This window comes from Tiliqua scincoides, chromosome 6 (assembly GCF_035046505.1).
Source record: "Tiliqua scincoides isolate rTilSci1 chromosome 6, rTilSci1.hap2, whole genome shotgun sequence".
In the NCBI taxonomy this organism is placed as follows: domain Eukaryota; kingdom Metazoa; phylum Chordata; class Lepidosauria; order Squamata; family Scincidae; genus Tiliqua; species Tiliqua scincoides.
The window spans coordinates 28,803,752-28,821,022 of record NC_089826.1 but is presented as its reverse complement, the minus strand read 5'-3'; the positions used below and the strand labels follow the sequence as shown (position 1 = coordinate 28,821,022).

Genomic DNA, 17,271 nt, shown 5'->3' with positions numbered 1-17,271 from the left:
GCAAATATTTGGGACCGGCGTGCCAGGCTACCTCATGTTGTAAAATTCACAACGTAAGAAAGAGCTGATTGATTTTCTCGTTTTATTCTCCTGGAGGAAGATATCTTCTTTCCTCAGGCACTGAGAGCTCTTCACTCTCATTTCATTTCATTTCATTTCACAGTGCAAAGTTGCAGCACCAAAATCAATTTCAATTCCCATACTCTGTGAGGATATCCGCCTGAGAGTGATTTTACTATCTTTCATTCTTACCTGTGTGGTAAAATTTCCCTGAAAATCCCAGGTTGAATGTGAAATTTGTGATTTGAGCTCTCAGAAGGTTCTGAGTATCTAGCAGAGCCTGAAATAAATACAAATTTAGAAATGCATCAGGTACATAATGCTATACATGAAAACTGCCCTCTTTTCTATCTCTTTTAAAAAGGGCTTGCACAGTAAAGTCATTTCATTTTTCAGAGCATTGGGAGTGCTGTCCTCCTTAGAATGACAATTATTCCTGCTCTAAATAATTTGGCAACTACACAAACCTAATGGTAGAGAAGTTGTCTTTCTGCAATGACAGAAAGCCTCTTTCATTTTGTATATGAAGAAATTCAAAGTTAAATATAAAACAAATGCTTATTCTGCATCAAGGAACTGAAATCTAATCCACTAAATCTGACTCAGTTATTTGGAAACAGTACACTAGTTGTCAGCATAAACAAAATTAAATCAATTTAGTAGAAACATAATCGTACAAAAATGAAAGCGGACAGGAATCATTTACATTTATCAGGAATGTAAAGGGACACACGCACACATGAAACAGAAAAGAAGCATTTAAAAACCCCCAGGTCTTCTAATACAAGTGTTGAATCCTTTGCATGATCCTTGTCTAAGAAATGTGAAAAAAATTAAATAAAATCCTAGTTGGTCCCCTGTAAAACTCTCTCTAGCAATAAGTTCCTGAAGTGATAAATGCAGTGATTCCCATACTGTGAGCCTTAGGGTGCCACTCACAGGGGTCCAGCAGGATGTTGCTGGTGGTCCCTCCTTCTGGCTCTTCCAGGTGCCACTATCTTAGATCTTGCAAGATTTGGGTGCTGCCGTCTTGGATCTTGCAAGATTTCAAGATGGCAGCACCTTTGCTTGACCAGGAAGAAGAGGCTGCAGGGGCTCTGTGACTCCGGCAAGTTTGGGAACCATTGAATAAATGGATAATGAAGATCTGATATAGCGTAGGATATCAACCTACAAATCAGAACTCCCCTGGTTCAGACCTTCTCTCTACCATTAGATCACTAGGAGGCTTTAGGCAAGCAATTCCCTCTAAGCTTCCCACCTGCAATATAGTCATAATAATACCTTATAGCAGTGGTTCTCACACATTTAGCACCAGGACCCACTTTTTAGAATGAGAATCTGTCAGGACCCACCAGAAGTGATGTCATGACCGGAAGTGACATCATCAAGCAGAATTTTTTTTTTTTACTATCCTACCCACACTTACCCACTTACTTATGAGTAAGTCTCATTTACTATTATTGTTAAAAGAATATGCATAGTACAGGTCTGCAACATTTCCCCAAATGCAGTCACACCCCATGGTAGCATCAAGTCCAATGCATTAAAAATAATATATTAAAATGAATGGGATCCCACCTGAAATTGGCTTGCGACCCACTTAGTGGGTCTCGACCCACAGTTTGAGAAACACTTCCTTATAGAGTTGGGTAGGAACAACATCTTGATATTAATACATGTGAAGCATTTTACACACTCAGAAAGTACTATACAGTGCTAAATATTATGGAGAACTATGACAACAGCAGATTATCCATAAAAACAAAATCTGGTGACATAATCTAAGCTAGGCATAATCTATCAATTTTCCACTGATCTCCAGATGAAGACTTACGGTTACAAAAACAGCGCAATCCTAACTCCCACCTGAGCCCCCACAGCTGCCCTACACCAGCTCAGAATATTGTAGATGTGCCGAAAAGCATGTTTATGATTATTTGTGAGCTAGCACCACCAGCCTAAGAACCTGAACCAGCATATCACTGCTGCATTGGGGGCAGATCAGGCCTGGTAGGGGGTGGAATCAGTGAAGGCCTCCCCTGCCATATCCTAACCCCCTTCCTGGGCCAGGCAGCCATACACGGAGCTTCTCAGGTTTGCACCAGCTAAACAGCTGGCATGGATCTGAGAAGCCCTGTAGGGGACATGGGTGTTACTTGGAGTAAGGGGAAATATATCCCCTTACCCCAAGGAGACTTCCAACTGCCACCTAACCTGCGCTGGATACAGTGCAGGCCATGCGGCCTGGCTGTGCTGGCACAGATTAGGAATGGGCTGTCCATCTCTTAATCAAACTGAAAGTCAGAATAGACAAATAGTCTATACTAAAACAAATAGTACAGTCCTTGAAGTTGAGATGGTAGCAGGCAATACCTCACGGGATCATCCTTCCAACAAATAGGAGGTAAGAAAATAACCTATAGTTGGTTTCCTGTAATGTAACGGTTTCTTTGGGAGGAGGGCATTTTATTCACTCTTATAGTGAAGCATCAATAATTCCCATGAACCATTAGCAAAATTCCACTTGTAGAACAAATCTTTCTCACTTGCCACCTTTCTCCCATGAAAAGCTGTTCATGAAGGCTGAGAGTATGGCACAGAAGACTGAAGTTGGTGACGAAAATCCATAAAAATTGGGAATGCCCCCCTTGCACAAGTGTAATTTCCTTTCTGCCAGTACTAGGCACCATTGGATCCAAGCCATCAGAGCCCGTGTCTCCCAACTGGATGAGCCCATTGGTCAGTCAGGATGGCTATAATGCTGAAAATCACAAACTTACATTCATCTTGTTAACTAAGCAGTCCAGAGCTATAGGAGATTCTGCATATAATGAAGTGGACAATAGTCCAGATAAGCTTCTACAGGTTGGGCATCCCTTATCCAAAGTGGTTAGGGCCAGAAGCATTTTGGATACCTGATTTTTCCAAATTTTGGAATAATTGAATATATATTTATATATATATATAATGAGAGATCTTGGGGTTGGAGCCCATGTCAAAGCACCAAATTCTTTTCTTTCATATATCCCTTATACACGTAGCCTGAAGATAATCTTATACAATATTTTTAATAATCTTGTGCATGAAACAAGATTCGAGCAACACAGTTTGTGATTTTATTTCTTTAGGCAAAATTTTTTTTAAAAAAGTCATGTTGGCGCTAAAAAGAGTTCCATATTTTGGAATACTCCGTATTTTGGAATTCCAGGTAAAGGATGCCAACCCATATGGAAATAAATGTGTACTCCTTTAAAGTGCTATGTGACTCTTTGTTGTTTTAGCTACAGAACACGGGCCTCCAAACTACAGCCTGTGGGATGGATCCAGCGCACCAGGATTATTGTTCTGGGGATGGCACAGTGGTGACAAGGCCTTACCGTTCCACACCGCAGCCACCATTCATCATGTCTGATCACTGCAGAGCCTCACACCAGAGGGCTGGGTCCCCCACGAAACTGGGGTGCAGAGCCTTCTGGGGTGACATGCAGATGAAGCAGCTCTCTAGCATGAGGATCTGTGATGATCGAGCATGACAAATGGTAGCTGCAGGGCAGAACAGTAAGGCCTTGACACCGCCATGCCTGGAACGGTAATCCTGGCATGCCGCGGTTTGGTAACTGCTGCTATAGAAGAAATGGACTGAAAGTTTTATAAAAATGCTGTTCTGGCTAGTGGAACAAATCTCAGGTAGAACTGCTAGGCAAAACATTATTATTTCCACTCAGGAGCTAGAAAACCGGGGTTGAGATTCAGTTATTTGCTCAGCGGTGGCCATGGCTGAAGCAGAATTTCAACCCAGTTTCCCGTTCCAGATCAATCAGTTATCAAATAGATTTCAAAAAAGGAGACTATTAAAGACAATATTTGCTGCTGATCTTAACTCTGCTTCCCCCCCCCCCAGCCATAAGCAACATCGACTAATCTCCAAAAGGATGTGGACTGCAATTTCAAAGTTTACTTTCAAAGTTCCACAAGTTTTTAGTCACATCATTTTCATTAAAATCAATAAGACTCCCGCCGCTGAAAACCTGCACAGGTTTTTGAAAATTTGCGGCAAAAAGCGCCGAGTAGCATCTCCAAAAGAGGAGGACAGTGCTCTCCTGTGGACTATTTTCGAGGCAGCCAAGCTGAGCTAACATTTTGGTTGTCGTGCCTCTGATTATTTTCTGGGTGACTTGACATTTTACTTGTCGTGTAGGTTCTAAAACCAAAATGTTAAAACTCCTGAAAATATACAGCAGCAGATGGCAGAGACTATTATTCTGTGTGTGCGTGACCGCCTCGAAGTGGGGGATATGCTTTCACGGGAGGGAAGAGTCTAGATTTTCATTTCTAAATGCTGTTATGCACGCTCGGGGTAAACCGTTGAGAGGTTCTTTTTTTCTTTTTTTGGTGATTGCTTTTACAAACAGTATGCTATTTGTCTGAGTACAGCTGTAGAAGCACAATGGCGCAGACTATTATAGTTTATAACCTGCTCGCTGATAGCCGAACGTGTTTCTAAACAAATTTCTATTATACAGCTAAGTCAAATTATGTAAGACAACCAGCCAAACACTCTGACTGTTTTAGCAGTCGAGGAAAAGAGGTGTGGGTGCAAAGAAGAGAAGATAATGGATTCCCCTTGATTCAACCATTTAGCAGGGACCATAAATACTTGATAAAATAACATAAACAGAGCCAGGATTTTACTCTTCTGGGGAGCAGTCAGCCAAACAGCGATACATTGCAGCAAAGAGGAAGCAAGTTTGAAAAAGTGAAGCTGTTGCTTGCAGTACTAGGGTATTTGCTTCCTGGATGACTGTGTCCCGGTCAAATACTTGAGGTCATTGGCATCCCTGGACATTCATGTCTGGTTTTTTTAAATCCTGGTTCTTTGCATCCCACTATAATTGGGCTACAAACCTCATGTTAAATGTGCTAAGCCTATTATCCCAGCCCTAACCCTACCTTTGCATTTTAAAAATAAAAAAGTACATCTAATATAAATATGCGTACATATATAGGGACACAAATGTCCAAGGCACCAAAAAAACAACAACAACAACAAAAAAACACAAACTCAGCACAAATGTCCAGGAATGCCAAGGAACAGGACGGAAATTTCCAGGGATGCCAATGACCTGGATGCACTGGGAAAGAGGCACTTTTTCAAGTTGGTGTTCCTTTTTTATTTAGCAGGGGGAAAGTAACTGGCCTGCCTCACCCCAGCAGTATCATTTCTAGTGGCTGACTGCTAGTGTTCTTCTGCATCCTTTTAGACGGTGAGCTCTATTGGGACAGGAAGCCATTAGTTATTTGATTTTTCTCTAACCACTTTGTGAACTTTTGCAGAAAAGTGGTATATAAATACTGTTAATAAATAAATAAATCTGACCATGACACAGTTGTCCTGGATACAATGGTCCCATTTGCTGACATCCATAGTTCCAATGTGACTGATGTCATTTAAAGTCGACAGAATGAGAAGCCTGAATTCTTGTGTGACAAAATAAAAAAGAGCAAAAAGCATTTCATGGCTGCTTTCTTGAAGTGGTCTTGGGAAACCAATAGTTCCAAATCCAGCTCTCTCTGAAAACCAGCAACAGGGATTACCATCAGTTCTAAAAGCCTTTTTGGAGATGATACAGGACTTTTTAAAAGTCCTGTATATTGGGTGTATGATGATTTGCAAAACAAAACAAAAGCTGCACAATGTTGCGGCTACATTTTTCAAATCTAGTTTGGCCCTCACTTTGAACTTCAATATCAGATGCATTGTTTATTCCTCACTGCTGCAATTCAGAAAAGGCAACATTGTCACTTGATTTTTGACCATCTTGATCAAATTATCTCAGACTGAGCAGCAAATATGAATGGACCCGAAAGCAGATATCCTTTCGAGAATATTGGATTAAATAGTAATTCAAAATTAGAGGACAAACTAGTGACAAAATTAAGGAAGCAATATGGGACTATAAAGAGCTATTCAAATGTCAACATATGCCATTATTACATTTCTCAAATGTTACTGGAAGAAAGAGACAATGGATGCATTAATTTAAATTTAGGAATATTACTAGCATATATTAAGACAGACTGGCTGAAAATTATACTATTGACATTCCTCTTGGCGTTCTCTCTCTTACCACCAATGCAGCAAACAGTTTTGATGGTGCAATTATTTCTGCATATATCTTAGAATCATGCTCTTTCATCTCCCCAATTCATTTATACAACCAAAAGTTCTGAAAGGTGCAACCAGCTAACAATTTTTTTCTTGCATGAAGCTAGAGGGAGGATGCTAATTATGGCAAGGTAGGCCAAAGCTTTTAAGTGGTCTCCTATCAATTTTATTTAAAAAGCAATGGAAATGACAATGCTGTCGTCAGTATTTTATCTGCTTTCCCATTATTAGTTCTTGGGATCTGCTGCTGCATCACCTTGGATGATTTCATTAGCCTGCTGCTAGCAGACCAACAAACTATCCAACCTTTTAATTATAAGATCAAAAAACCTCAGGTCAATTAAAACAAGAAAATTACTAAGCATCCTGCTGCATCTTCCCGCCTCGCACACATATGTTACGATATGTTAAGATGTATCTTGTTCAGGATCTAAACAGGAAAGTGGAGAAAAGTTTCATTTATTGTCACTAAAGGAGCCCCGGACCTGTATGAAAAGTCCAAGTAGTAAGTGAGCACCAGCTAAGAGTTCCAGGCCAGGTGACCCTGGAAAGAGTGGTGTGATATATTCAGTGTTAGTGTAGGAATGCTGAGGTCTACATTTTCACACCTGATGAGGAAGTCCTTCCCCCATGGGTATGCCCACTTCTGGGGGCAGGGAGTATTTCTATGCACTGGTGGAGTAACAACAAAAGGGTGGGGGTCATTCCTATGGTTCACCATGATGGTTCATCCTTACCCCAATCTATTTACGTTCTCCAACGAGAAAGAAGGAGGATATAAGAGGGCCTTGGAGCCAGGCCTGACAATTGGAGGTTATGGATCAGAATAGATTCCTGATGGCTCTGCGGGATTTTCCTATTGCTAGATCTGGAAATTCATCTCAAGTCCTGGTCAGACTCCAGAATGAGAAAATGACTAGGGCCATGGATTGATCACTCCTGAGCGACATCTATCTTGTCATGGAGTTGAAAGGACTCCCTGTCTCCCAGCTGCAGGCAATGAAATGGCTTGGTAGATGTTTTCAGCAATGGTGGAGCCAAACTCACGATGAATGGACAGCCCACTGGGCTATCAAGAGCAGCCATTTACGACAGCGGAATTGAGTTCTGCTGTAGTAAAATGGCTGCTGATGGAATGCATGTGGCAGTGCTCTCTGTCCAGACCTGCTTGGATCTGGTGAAGCAGGTAAGGCAGTGCTGGTAGTGGGGAGGGGTGAAACAGGGCAGGGAGGCTGCAGGAAGGGATGGACCTGGGGGTGATGGCATGAGCTGGATCCTATCCTCTTTTTTTTGCAGCCTTCCGATCTCCTTTCTGTTCTTCGACTTGACCAGCTACAGAGCTGGAAACCAAGTCTGCCGCTCACTCCCACCACTTGCTACTCAATGTAAGCCACATTATCCACTTCATGTCAGGAAGCTAGTCTGCTCGCCTCCTACATCCATATCAGTTTCGTCTTTGGCATTTTATAATTTGTTCAGAGAAAAGAAGTTCAGTTGAAAAACAATTCTAACTGGGGGTAATGGATCACAAAGGTTGGTTGATATAAATACCTATGCACATTGAGTTTCACACGTTATTAATCTATTAAACCAACTGCCACAATTACAGAAGAAATGACCTGCTACAAAATAAAAGCACCAATGAAAGCAACTCAGCTTTCAGAAGTTGCATTCTGTTCCTGAAAGCAGGCAAATACTTCTTTTTCTGAGCACGCCACGCCCACTTACACCCTATGGACAAAAATTGATGGTCGAATAAACAGAACCACAAAAATCTAAAAGAAGCCCAAAATCTAAAAGGGGCCCCAAAAGAAGCCCCACAGAAATCTAAACTGAATGTCACTGTTGCCATCATGCTATCCTTTTCAAGCACTAGTTCTTATACTCTCAAGTCAAACCAGGTACAACTTTAGTGTCTCATTGAACCCAGCATACTGGATTGTTTTTCCATCAATAAGTACTGCAAGGGGCTTGGGGCCCAATCTAGATCAGGATAGCAGCAGGGTAAAGGCATCTAGGTACCCAGCATTCCAAATGCTTCCTAATTTACCAACTTCAACACTTTCTTTCGAGCAGTGGTTCTCACATTTAGCCCCGGGACCCACTTTTTCGAATGAGAATCAGTCAGGACCCACAGAAGTGATGTCCTGACCAGAAGTGACATCATCAAGCAGGAAAATGTTTAACAATTCTAGGCTGCAATCCTGCCTACACTTACCCAGGAGTAAGTCCCCTTGACTATCATTGTTAAAATAATATACATAGTAGCTGGTTAAAAGTACAGGTCTGCAACATTTTCCCAAATGCAGTCACATAAAATTTTGAAATGAATGGGGACCCACCTGAAATTGGCTTGTGACCCACCTAGTGGATCCCGATCCACATTTTGAGAAACACTGCTTTTCATTGGACAGAGCGGAAACAAAGAAATCTTTCCCTGGTTAAATGGTTAACTTCCTGCTCTGGTGTCCCCACCCATGGGCCAGTAATCTGGATTATATTTACTGAATCAAGAGCAAGCATGCTAGCCCCAATCAAATACTTAAAAGTAATGTCTAATCCAGCTATTTTCAATGTCTGTCTTCTCATGGTACACTGATCTCTATGGTTTTCACCTCTCATAATGTCATTTCCAGCTTCCTGAAGTCTCTTCCAGGTTCTCAGGCTCTGTTTGTAGGGCAACTGTCTGTAGCAACAAATTGTCTGTCCGTCTTCTTCTGCCTGATGAGAAGAAAACCAGCAGAGCTGGCAGAGCACAAGGGACACACAATCCATTACTACAGACGTTTGCTGCTACAACAGAGCTGCAGAACCCAGAAGTTTCCCCCCCCCAGCAATTTTCAACTGCTGTGCTCCAAAATCCTGTGGCACACTTGTGAACCTTTCGTGGCACACCAACCGCAGCACACGGTTGAAAACTGTTGGTCTAATCTGACTCTCTGTTTACCTGTCTTTGATTAAATAGGCTCCAAGTAAATTTAATAACTGTCTCTTTCAAGCCAATCCTATCCATATTTACTGAAAAGTAAGTCCCACTGATTTCAAAGCACATTACATGTTTAGGTCTGCAGCCTTCATGCTCATTTTTAAATGCTCGTTAAAGCCTTTTACAACTGTGCTTCATATGCCTTTTAACTGCTTTTTAAACGACTTTTTTATTTTCCCGCAACGGATTAGTATTGGCAACCTTCAGTCTCGAAAGACTATGGTATCGCGCTCTGAAAGGTGGTTCTGGCACAGCGTCTAGTGTGGCTGAAAAGGCCAATCCGGGAGTGACAATCCCTTCCACACCGGGAGCAAGTGCAGTCTGTCCCTGGTCTGTCTCCCTGGCTATGGGCCTTCCTTCTTTGCCTCTTAGCCTCAGACTGTTGGCAAAGTGTCTCTTCAAACTGGGAAAGGCCATGCTGCACAGCCTGCCTCCAAGCGGGCCGCTCAGAGGCCAGGGTTTCCCACTTGTTGAGGTCCATCCCTAAGGCCTTCAGATCCCTCTTGCAGATGTCCTTGTATCGCAGCTGTGGTCTACCTGTAGGGCGCTTTCCTTGCACGAGTTCTCCATAGAGGAGATCCTTTGGGATCCGGCCATCATCCATTCTCACGACATGACCAAGCCAACGCAGGCGTCTCTGTTTCAGCAGTGAATACATGCTTCTATATAGACTGTTGCAAATGTTTTAACCGCTGTTTGTGAGTGGAAGCGGCCCAAGCCATTCTGTTTATTTGCACCCATGACTTTAAGCTCAGCTACACAACAAGACACAATTCATACATGCACCAATCCACATGGGATGGATGTTTAAACTGCCATGCGCAGAGCTCTACGCGGCAAGCCATTTGTATGAGAAACTTTCCATACAAATTTTAGGGCAGATTTTAACGATTCTCAGCTTCTCTTTCCCCAAACAATGTCTGTGTGGGTGAGTTTAACACTCATCTGAACTGCCTGTAGAGCCTCTGGCAAAGACAGCTTGTCAATGGAACATCACCCATAAGAATAATGCATCCTGAGTTATTCTCTACATCAGTGGTTGTCACACTTTTCGCACTGGGACCCACTTTTTAGAACAAAAATCTGTCAGGACCCACTGGAAGTGACGTCATGACCAGCAGTGACATCATCAAGCAGGAAAATTTTTCACAATCTTAGGCTGTAATCCTACCCACACTTACCCAGGAGTAATTCCCATTTACTATCATATACACAATAGCCTGTTAAAAGAACAGATCTGTAACATTTCCCCAAATGCAGTCACATACTATGGTAGCATCAAGTCTAAGTTATTAAAAATTAAAATGTTAAAATGAGTGGGGACCCACCTGAAACTGGCTCGTGACCCACCTAGTGGGTCCCGACCCACAGTTCGAGAAACACTGCTCTACATACATGTGAGAATAAAACCATACTGTAAATTGGCCAGGTAAAAACCCAAAGTGGACACTACTGATCTTGCTGGTTATTACGCAGCTGAGGTTTTAGGTTGAACTTTGCAGTGAGGCTGCTTCTCCCCCATCACGAGTCATCAGGGCTAAGTTAGTGCTTCCTGCCCCAGTCACCTCAATGGAGGCTGCATACTGGCATTCAAAGTATATTTGGTACTTGGGTGACTGATTCAAAGTGACAAAGAAAGGTCTACCTAATACATCTTTAGAAGCTCCTTACTGAGAGACTTCAAACCACAGAGCCCTGTCAGATACTTCATCCTGGTACCTGGAAAGGAATGTGGGATCTACATTATGCCTAAAGCACAGGCTATTTCAGGAGAGGCCACTGTTAGTCAGAAAAGCTGACTGAACCTGCCTTAGATCTTGCCTACATTCCTGTCTTTTTTCAACTTCCTTATTCCTGTGTGGGTTTATTGGGGGGGAGAGGGGGAGGATCCTTGTAAGGTGCTTCATTTTTTGCTATTTCACTAGAAGAACATATCTCGATTCTCTAGCACCAGGTCTGGTCATGAGAGCAAACAGGCCAGAATGTGTATGATCCACAAACAGTAAGAACTTTGAATCGCACAAAATTCAAAATGATATATTGAGGCTTATGGGTTTTTATTTGCATTATCTTCAAAGGATAATACAGAGAAAACGAGAGTCTCAGAATTGATACTTTTTCGTCCACCTGCTATCCAAGCTATAAAAACATTTCAAGCAGTTCAAGTTTCTATTTCTTTTATCGTTCAGAGATAATATTAAAAAAACAGCACAAGCTCCTATAGCAGCAAAAGTCCATTACTGGCTACTTGAAAAATTTATTTGCTAAAATACAAGAGGATGTAATTTTAGAAAGCTTAAAATGAGGGAGTATCACAATATATTTCGGCTTAACAGAAAATGTGACCATGGCGTAGGAAAACAATTTAGGGCCTTCTTTTCTCCCTTCCTCAATAAGAAGTACCAGTAATATGACTTTCCTTGATCACATATGTCGTTTTGAAAAAAGGTTTTTGAAGAGTATGCATTCTCACTTATGTATTGCATAAATGAGAAAAAGAGAGGGAGAACGGAAACTTATTAAATTCACTTCCCTAGTATTGACAAGCGGCCAAGAATTGATAATAATTCCTTATGCCTCGCTGTCTTTCAAGACCTGGCAGTAGTTCTAAATGGGATTCAGAAAGGGAAACAAAGCAAATGGAATGCGTGTAGGACAGTGAGACCAGGCCTTAAGAAACTGCAGTGACTATAAGACAGCCAGGATAGTGTAGCGGTTTGGGAGTTGGGTTTTGATCAGGAAGATCCAGGTTCATATCCCTGCTCAGCCGTGAAGCTTCCTGGGTGACTTTGGGCCAGTCTTTATCTCTCAGCCTCACCTACCTCACAGGGACAGAAGGAGGGAAGGAACCATGTACACCCCTGTGAGCTCTATGGAGGAAAGGCGCTATTAAAAAATCAACCAAGCAATAAAATATAGGCTGAACTACTGCACTGATAAGTTCAAGTCACATGAAGCTACCCTATGCAGAGGCAGCCCAGTGTTCGTTCTAGTCCAGAAGAGTCTGTTTTGGCTGATCACTCCCAGATACTAGTGGGGCACCTTCCAGCCCTGCTACCTGGGATCCTTTGAACGAGAGATGCCAGGGCTTGAACTCAAGATTTTCATCATGCAATACTTGTGTTCTACCATAGAATATCCCCTGGGGGCTGGGGATAAGAATAGGCCCTCAGTTTGGCTGTACTTGTCGTAAGAGGCGACTAAACAGCCACCGGGTAGATGGGACTCGTCAGCCTGGGAAGGCAGCTCATCTGAGAGAAGGAAAACTCTGATCCCAAACCTCCACTGCCTTGTGGCTACATCCAGTTATGGAAAAGGCTTCAGGAGTCAACCTTGAGGCAAAATCCGGAGCCGGAGTCCCTGAGGCAGTTCATGGCTGAACACAGTCAAGTTCTGGCAACTCCTGCAACGCCGCTGGAACCAACCGTATTGGCCTCTGCCTTTCCATTGGACAATTTCAGCGACGTGGAGAGGGGGGATTTGCTGCATGGGTAACAGCCCATACCTACTTTACCCAGGCTTCGCGCACTGGAGAGGACACTCTGTTCCAGAACCACCATTCAGAGTGTGACACCATAGTCTTCCGAGACTGAAGGATGCCAACAAGACCACAGAATAGTCAAACTGTCCTATCCAAATCTCCCCTCAATGATGCACACAAAGCAAGGAGCCGTGTGCTGCATCCAATGGGGGAGGGGGGTAGCTGCACAGGATTCCTCAGTGTGGGAACTTTTGTTACCTTGAGAAACACCTCTGCTTTCCCTGTGTATCAACTACTCAGTTCTGTATCAACTATTTTGCTGGTTCAGAACAGAGGAGAGCAAAGGAGAGGGAAGGGGGACAGCTTTCCTTTGCTGTTAGAAAGGTAAAAATTATAATCTTAATAAAGAAAACAGCATCGCAGGTTCAAAACTAAAACCAAGTTTATTTTGACAACTATCCACTTAAAAGTCAAGAGTACATCCAACCAATCACTCTTCTATGTCATTTCCATGCAGAGTGCTGCTATAATCATGTGACTTTCTATTTTAGAAGTTGATTTACAAATGGCAACAGTCACATGACATGCTAATGCCTGTGTGGAAACCAGCAGTGTATGATCCTGGCTGCACACTTATCAGTTCAATGTACACAGATTTTAAATGGCCCACCATGAAGTGCTGGCATGGGTGGCTGCTTTTTAGGGGCCTGTGTAGCTACCACCATGTTTAAATAATTCCTTGAGGATGAAACTTCAGACCTTTGCTTTGGAAAACACGATATTTGGGAAAGGTGGCTCACAGTTCAGTGCTAACTTGTGCTGGAACAGGCAGGCTAGTGGGCCTGCCTGCATTGTGTTCAGCGCAAGTTTGGGATCAACTGTGGCTCAGCCAGGGGCAAGGGGAAACCTTTCCCCTTATGCTGGGGAGAGCCGCAGCAGCCCCAATGAGTCTACTCGGATTTGTGCCACCAAAGGAGGTGGCACAGATCCAAGCAGAATAGAGCAGCTAGGAGCCACTCTGCGCTGCCCAGGAACAGGGGCTAGGATCTGGCATAACTGCCAAGTCCTGGCCCCACCTACTGCTTCCTGCCCACCTGCCCACGGCCCCGCCTTCCGTCCGCCCTTCCCCCTTCCTGAAATGCCTCCCTCCAGCCACTTCCCCGCCCATTGCCTGCCCCCTCAGACCCCTGCGTGGGCCGAATCCAGCCGGCCCAGACTTACCTTTCCTTGCCACCACGGGGCTGAATTTGGCCTCCGTGGGCCAGTGCACCTCTGTACGCCAGCATGGTTTACTCCCACGGAGGTGCAAACATCCTTACAGCACGTTTGCGACCCTCCTGGGCCGGCGCAAGGGACTTGCGTTGGCACAATGAGTGCTTAGGATTGTGCTGCCATACACAAATACAGGTTTTGTGCTGCACAATTGGTTTTAAATTGGTGGCAATACTTACATCTCTAAAGAAAGAACAAAACACGGCTGAACACAAATGCACAGCAGCAATCCTTTTGAAGGGTTCCGAAAAAGAAAGGCTGAAACAAGGAAGAAACACTTTATTTGAAACACCTCAGAGGGACTGGACATGGACCGACAACCCTGTGTTTTTCTCTTTCGAGTTTGTTTTTTAAGAGTGATCTTCAAGCATCAATCATGCAGTTATGACAACATTTTCCAGACTGATCTGTTCGGATTAAAGATTCTTTTATATGAATCTGGATTTACAAAGACAACGGAAACAGCCATATCAGCCTTCACCTTGTCATGCTAGATCTTTGCAGATGTAAAAACAACCAAAAAAGAGAAAAAAGTCTGAGTTTTCCCATCTCTAAACTTAGGCCTGTCCACACCATGTTCATGTTTCATTTCCATGCCCAGCAGAACCCACTCTGCCACTGATCAAGCAGGGAACCTGGGATCAGAGACAAATGTAAAATCCTGCACAGAGTAACCTGATACAATTGGGGTCAGAATGCCTATGCCTTTAACCACTGTGTAGAAGAGGGAATTTTAGCTAACGGTTTAAAAAGTTGCCAAAATTCCCTGTTCTATGCAATGGTTAAAGGTACAGGCACCCTGTCCTCCACTGTATCTGGTTACCCTGTGCACACAGGTACAAGTCAGAGGCATAAGTATAAAATAGAGAAGACCCTATAAAGCACCTATGAAAAGGATTAGGGGCCACAAGCAGAACATGAGCCAGCTTTGCGGTGTAGCTACAAAAAAGCTAATGCAGTATTTGGCTGTGTAATAGAAATGTGCAAGTCCCTCAAGGAGATAGAGTGTGGTGTCAACAATGGTCCTGTACTCTGGCAGGTAAACATAGGGTTAACACCAAGACCTTAAGTAACAGACTGACTCATGGATTGGCTGTTGGATTATGGACTGGCTAACTATTTAATGGACCTGCTAACTAACTAATGGACTGACTGGCTGGCTGAATGATGGACTAAACAAATGGGGATTGCTGGAAGAGACTATTGGAGATGCTGGAGCCTGGTGTGTGGCTGCCACGCCCAAGACTTATTAAGAACCATGGTGTTGCTATGATGGTTGGAGAAGCTGTTGGCAGGAAAGGGGAGGAAGGAGGACCTCTGCCAGTTGAACAGGTGAGCTATCCTGGTGGTGGGGTCCAGCAGTGTAGAACTAGGGCCATTGGTATGTTTATGCTACAAAGGAAGCGACTAAGGGGAAATGTGATAGCAATCTTCAAATAACTTCCTCTCTGTAGCGCCTGAGGGCAAGACTAGAACCACTGTGATGAGACTACAGGATAAGACTACAGGGAAGCAAATGTAGGAAGAATTTCCTGACTGCAAGACCTGCCCAGCAGTAGAACAGTTTGCCTCAAACAGTAGTGGGCTCTCCCTTGGAGTTTTTCAAACAAGGCTGGATGGTCATCTTCAGGGATGCTGTCAGTTGCCTCCATTGACTAGACCAGCAAGTTTCAACCTTTTTCATCTCATGGCATACTGACAATGCACTAAAAATTGTCAAGGCACACCATTTGTTTTTTATAAGCACACCACACTGCCGGGAGGGGGCTTATATATCCCAATGGCCCTGCTAATAAATGACCCTCCCCCAAACTCCCATGGCACACCTGCGGACCATTCGAGGCACTGCAATGTGCTGGGGCACATTGGTTGAAAATTGCTGGACTAGACAGTCTCCACAGTTGACCTCCTCTAACATTCTAGCAAAGAAGCTCTTGAAAAAGCACAAGCACTCACCTTCCTGGCCAAGACAGAAACATGGATAAATTGATGGATAAACATGGATAAACATGGATAATTGATAAAGATTAATGAACAGTCTTTTTTTTTCATCCCAGAACGTTTTTTGGTGTTGTCACACCAAATTCTATTAATTCAGGTCTCAGTCACCTGAATGTCCTGAATAAGGTCTCAGTCACCTCAGTCCTGAATGTCTCCAGGAAAGGCTAGGAAAGTAGATCTTGATCAGTAAGAAGTTGACCCAGAAAGTCCCTAGCTAGAATATCACCTCTGCCATGAATTCACTTGTGTCTTTAGGCGAGTTGCTTTCTCTCAGGCTCCCCACTTCATCCACAATGGAGAAGATAACAATATTGGCCTACTTTACGAGGTTGTTTTCAGGAATACCGAGATATGCGTGAAGTTTTTGAGCTCACCAGGTCACTGTGTAAATGACAAGTATTACTAGTATTCTATTTTGAGTGGCGAGAACCATTATATAACATACCAAACTAGTTCATCAGCCAAGGGGGTGAAAGGAATGAATGCTTGTCATGAATATGTTCAGTTCAGGCCTAGTAGCATTGCAAGGCCTGAACCAAGTAACCCAGTAACACAGAAGGGGCTTGCAAGGGGCTTCAGTCCTAGCTGCTAAGAATTTACAATTCAATGGAAGGTGATTATGTAACACCTAGGCAGCCAGAAAGACACCCATCAAGGATGGAATGCAGGTAGATCGCCAGGGGGGAGGGAAGAGCTGAGAGGGCGAGCTTCCCACTTCCGAGGACAGGGTCTTTGTTCCTTGTCTCTTGGTGAGAGAGGTGGTGGGTGCACATCCTGCCCTACCAGGACCATGTGGCCATAGGTAACTGGCCTGAGGATCTACAAAAGAAGCTGACCCAGGTGAGGGTTAGGAAATAATAGCCAGTTAGCTTTGTTGTTTTAAGCTGTTATGTTTCCTAGAAGTTTTCTGCCTCTAGCATTTGCTGCCTTTCGTAACCTTTTGTAACCCTATGTATTTAATAAAGTAGAAAATCTTTTTACCATGTTGGTTCATTGTCTGTTGGGGACAAAGTTTCAGAATCCTGCCTAGCCGTTCAGCAAGCTACCAAAAATCCTCATTGTGGACTAGAAACTTGAGGACTGAGACTTTAAGTAAAGAAAGTGCTCAGTGCCTACAAGGGATATAGTTAAGCCTAAAGGGTCTCGGTGTCCCTGGACTGAGGCACTGGCTCTTACAGGGTGGTGGCAGTACTACCGAACAGGGATCTTTGAGGGCTCTAGGGTTCAGAACCAGCAACTCTGAGCACCCAAAACCCTGGGAGTGAGACCCAAGTGTACGACAATGCTCATAAAGTTATTTAG

At 43.5% G+C, this 17,271-nt stretch overlaps 1 protein-coding gene across 2 annotated transcripts in view; it reads right to left on the bottom strand.

Moving 5' to 3' along the window:
• The window catches only part of LOC136655574 (bifunctional heparan sulfate N-deacetylase/N-sulfotransferase 3), a 90,863-nt gene that overhangs the window by 54,851 nt on the left and 18,741 nt on the right, over positions 1-17,271 (bottom strand). For both annotated transcript variants that reach the window (XM_066632139.1, XM_066632140.1), the window contains exon 2: positions 253-340. In XM_066632139.1, the coding sequence (XP_066488236.1) occupies positions 253-340 (88 nt within the window). The remainder of the gene's footprint in view (positions 1-252; positions 341-17,271) is intronic.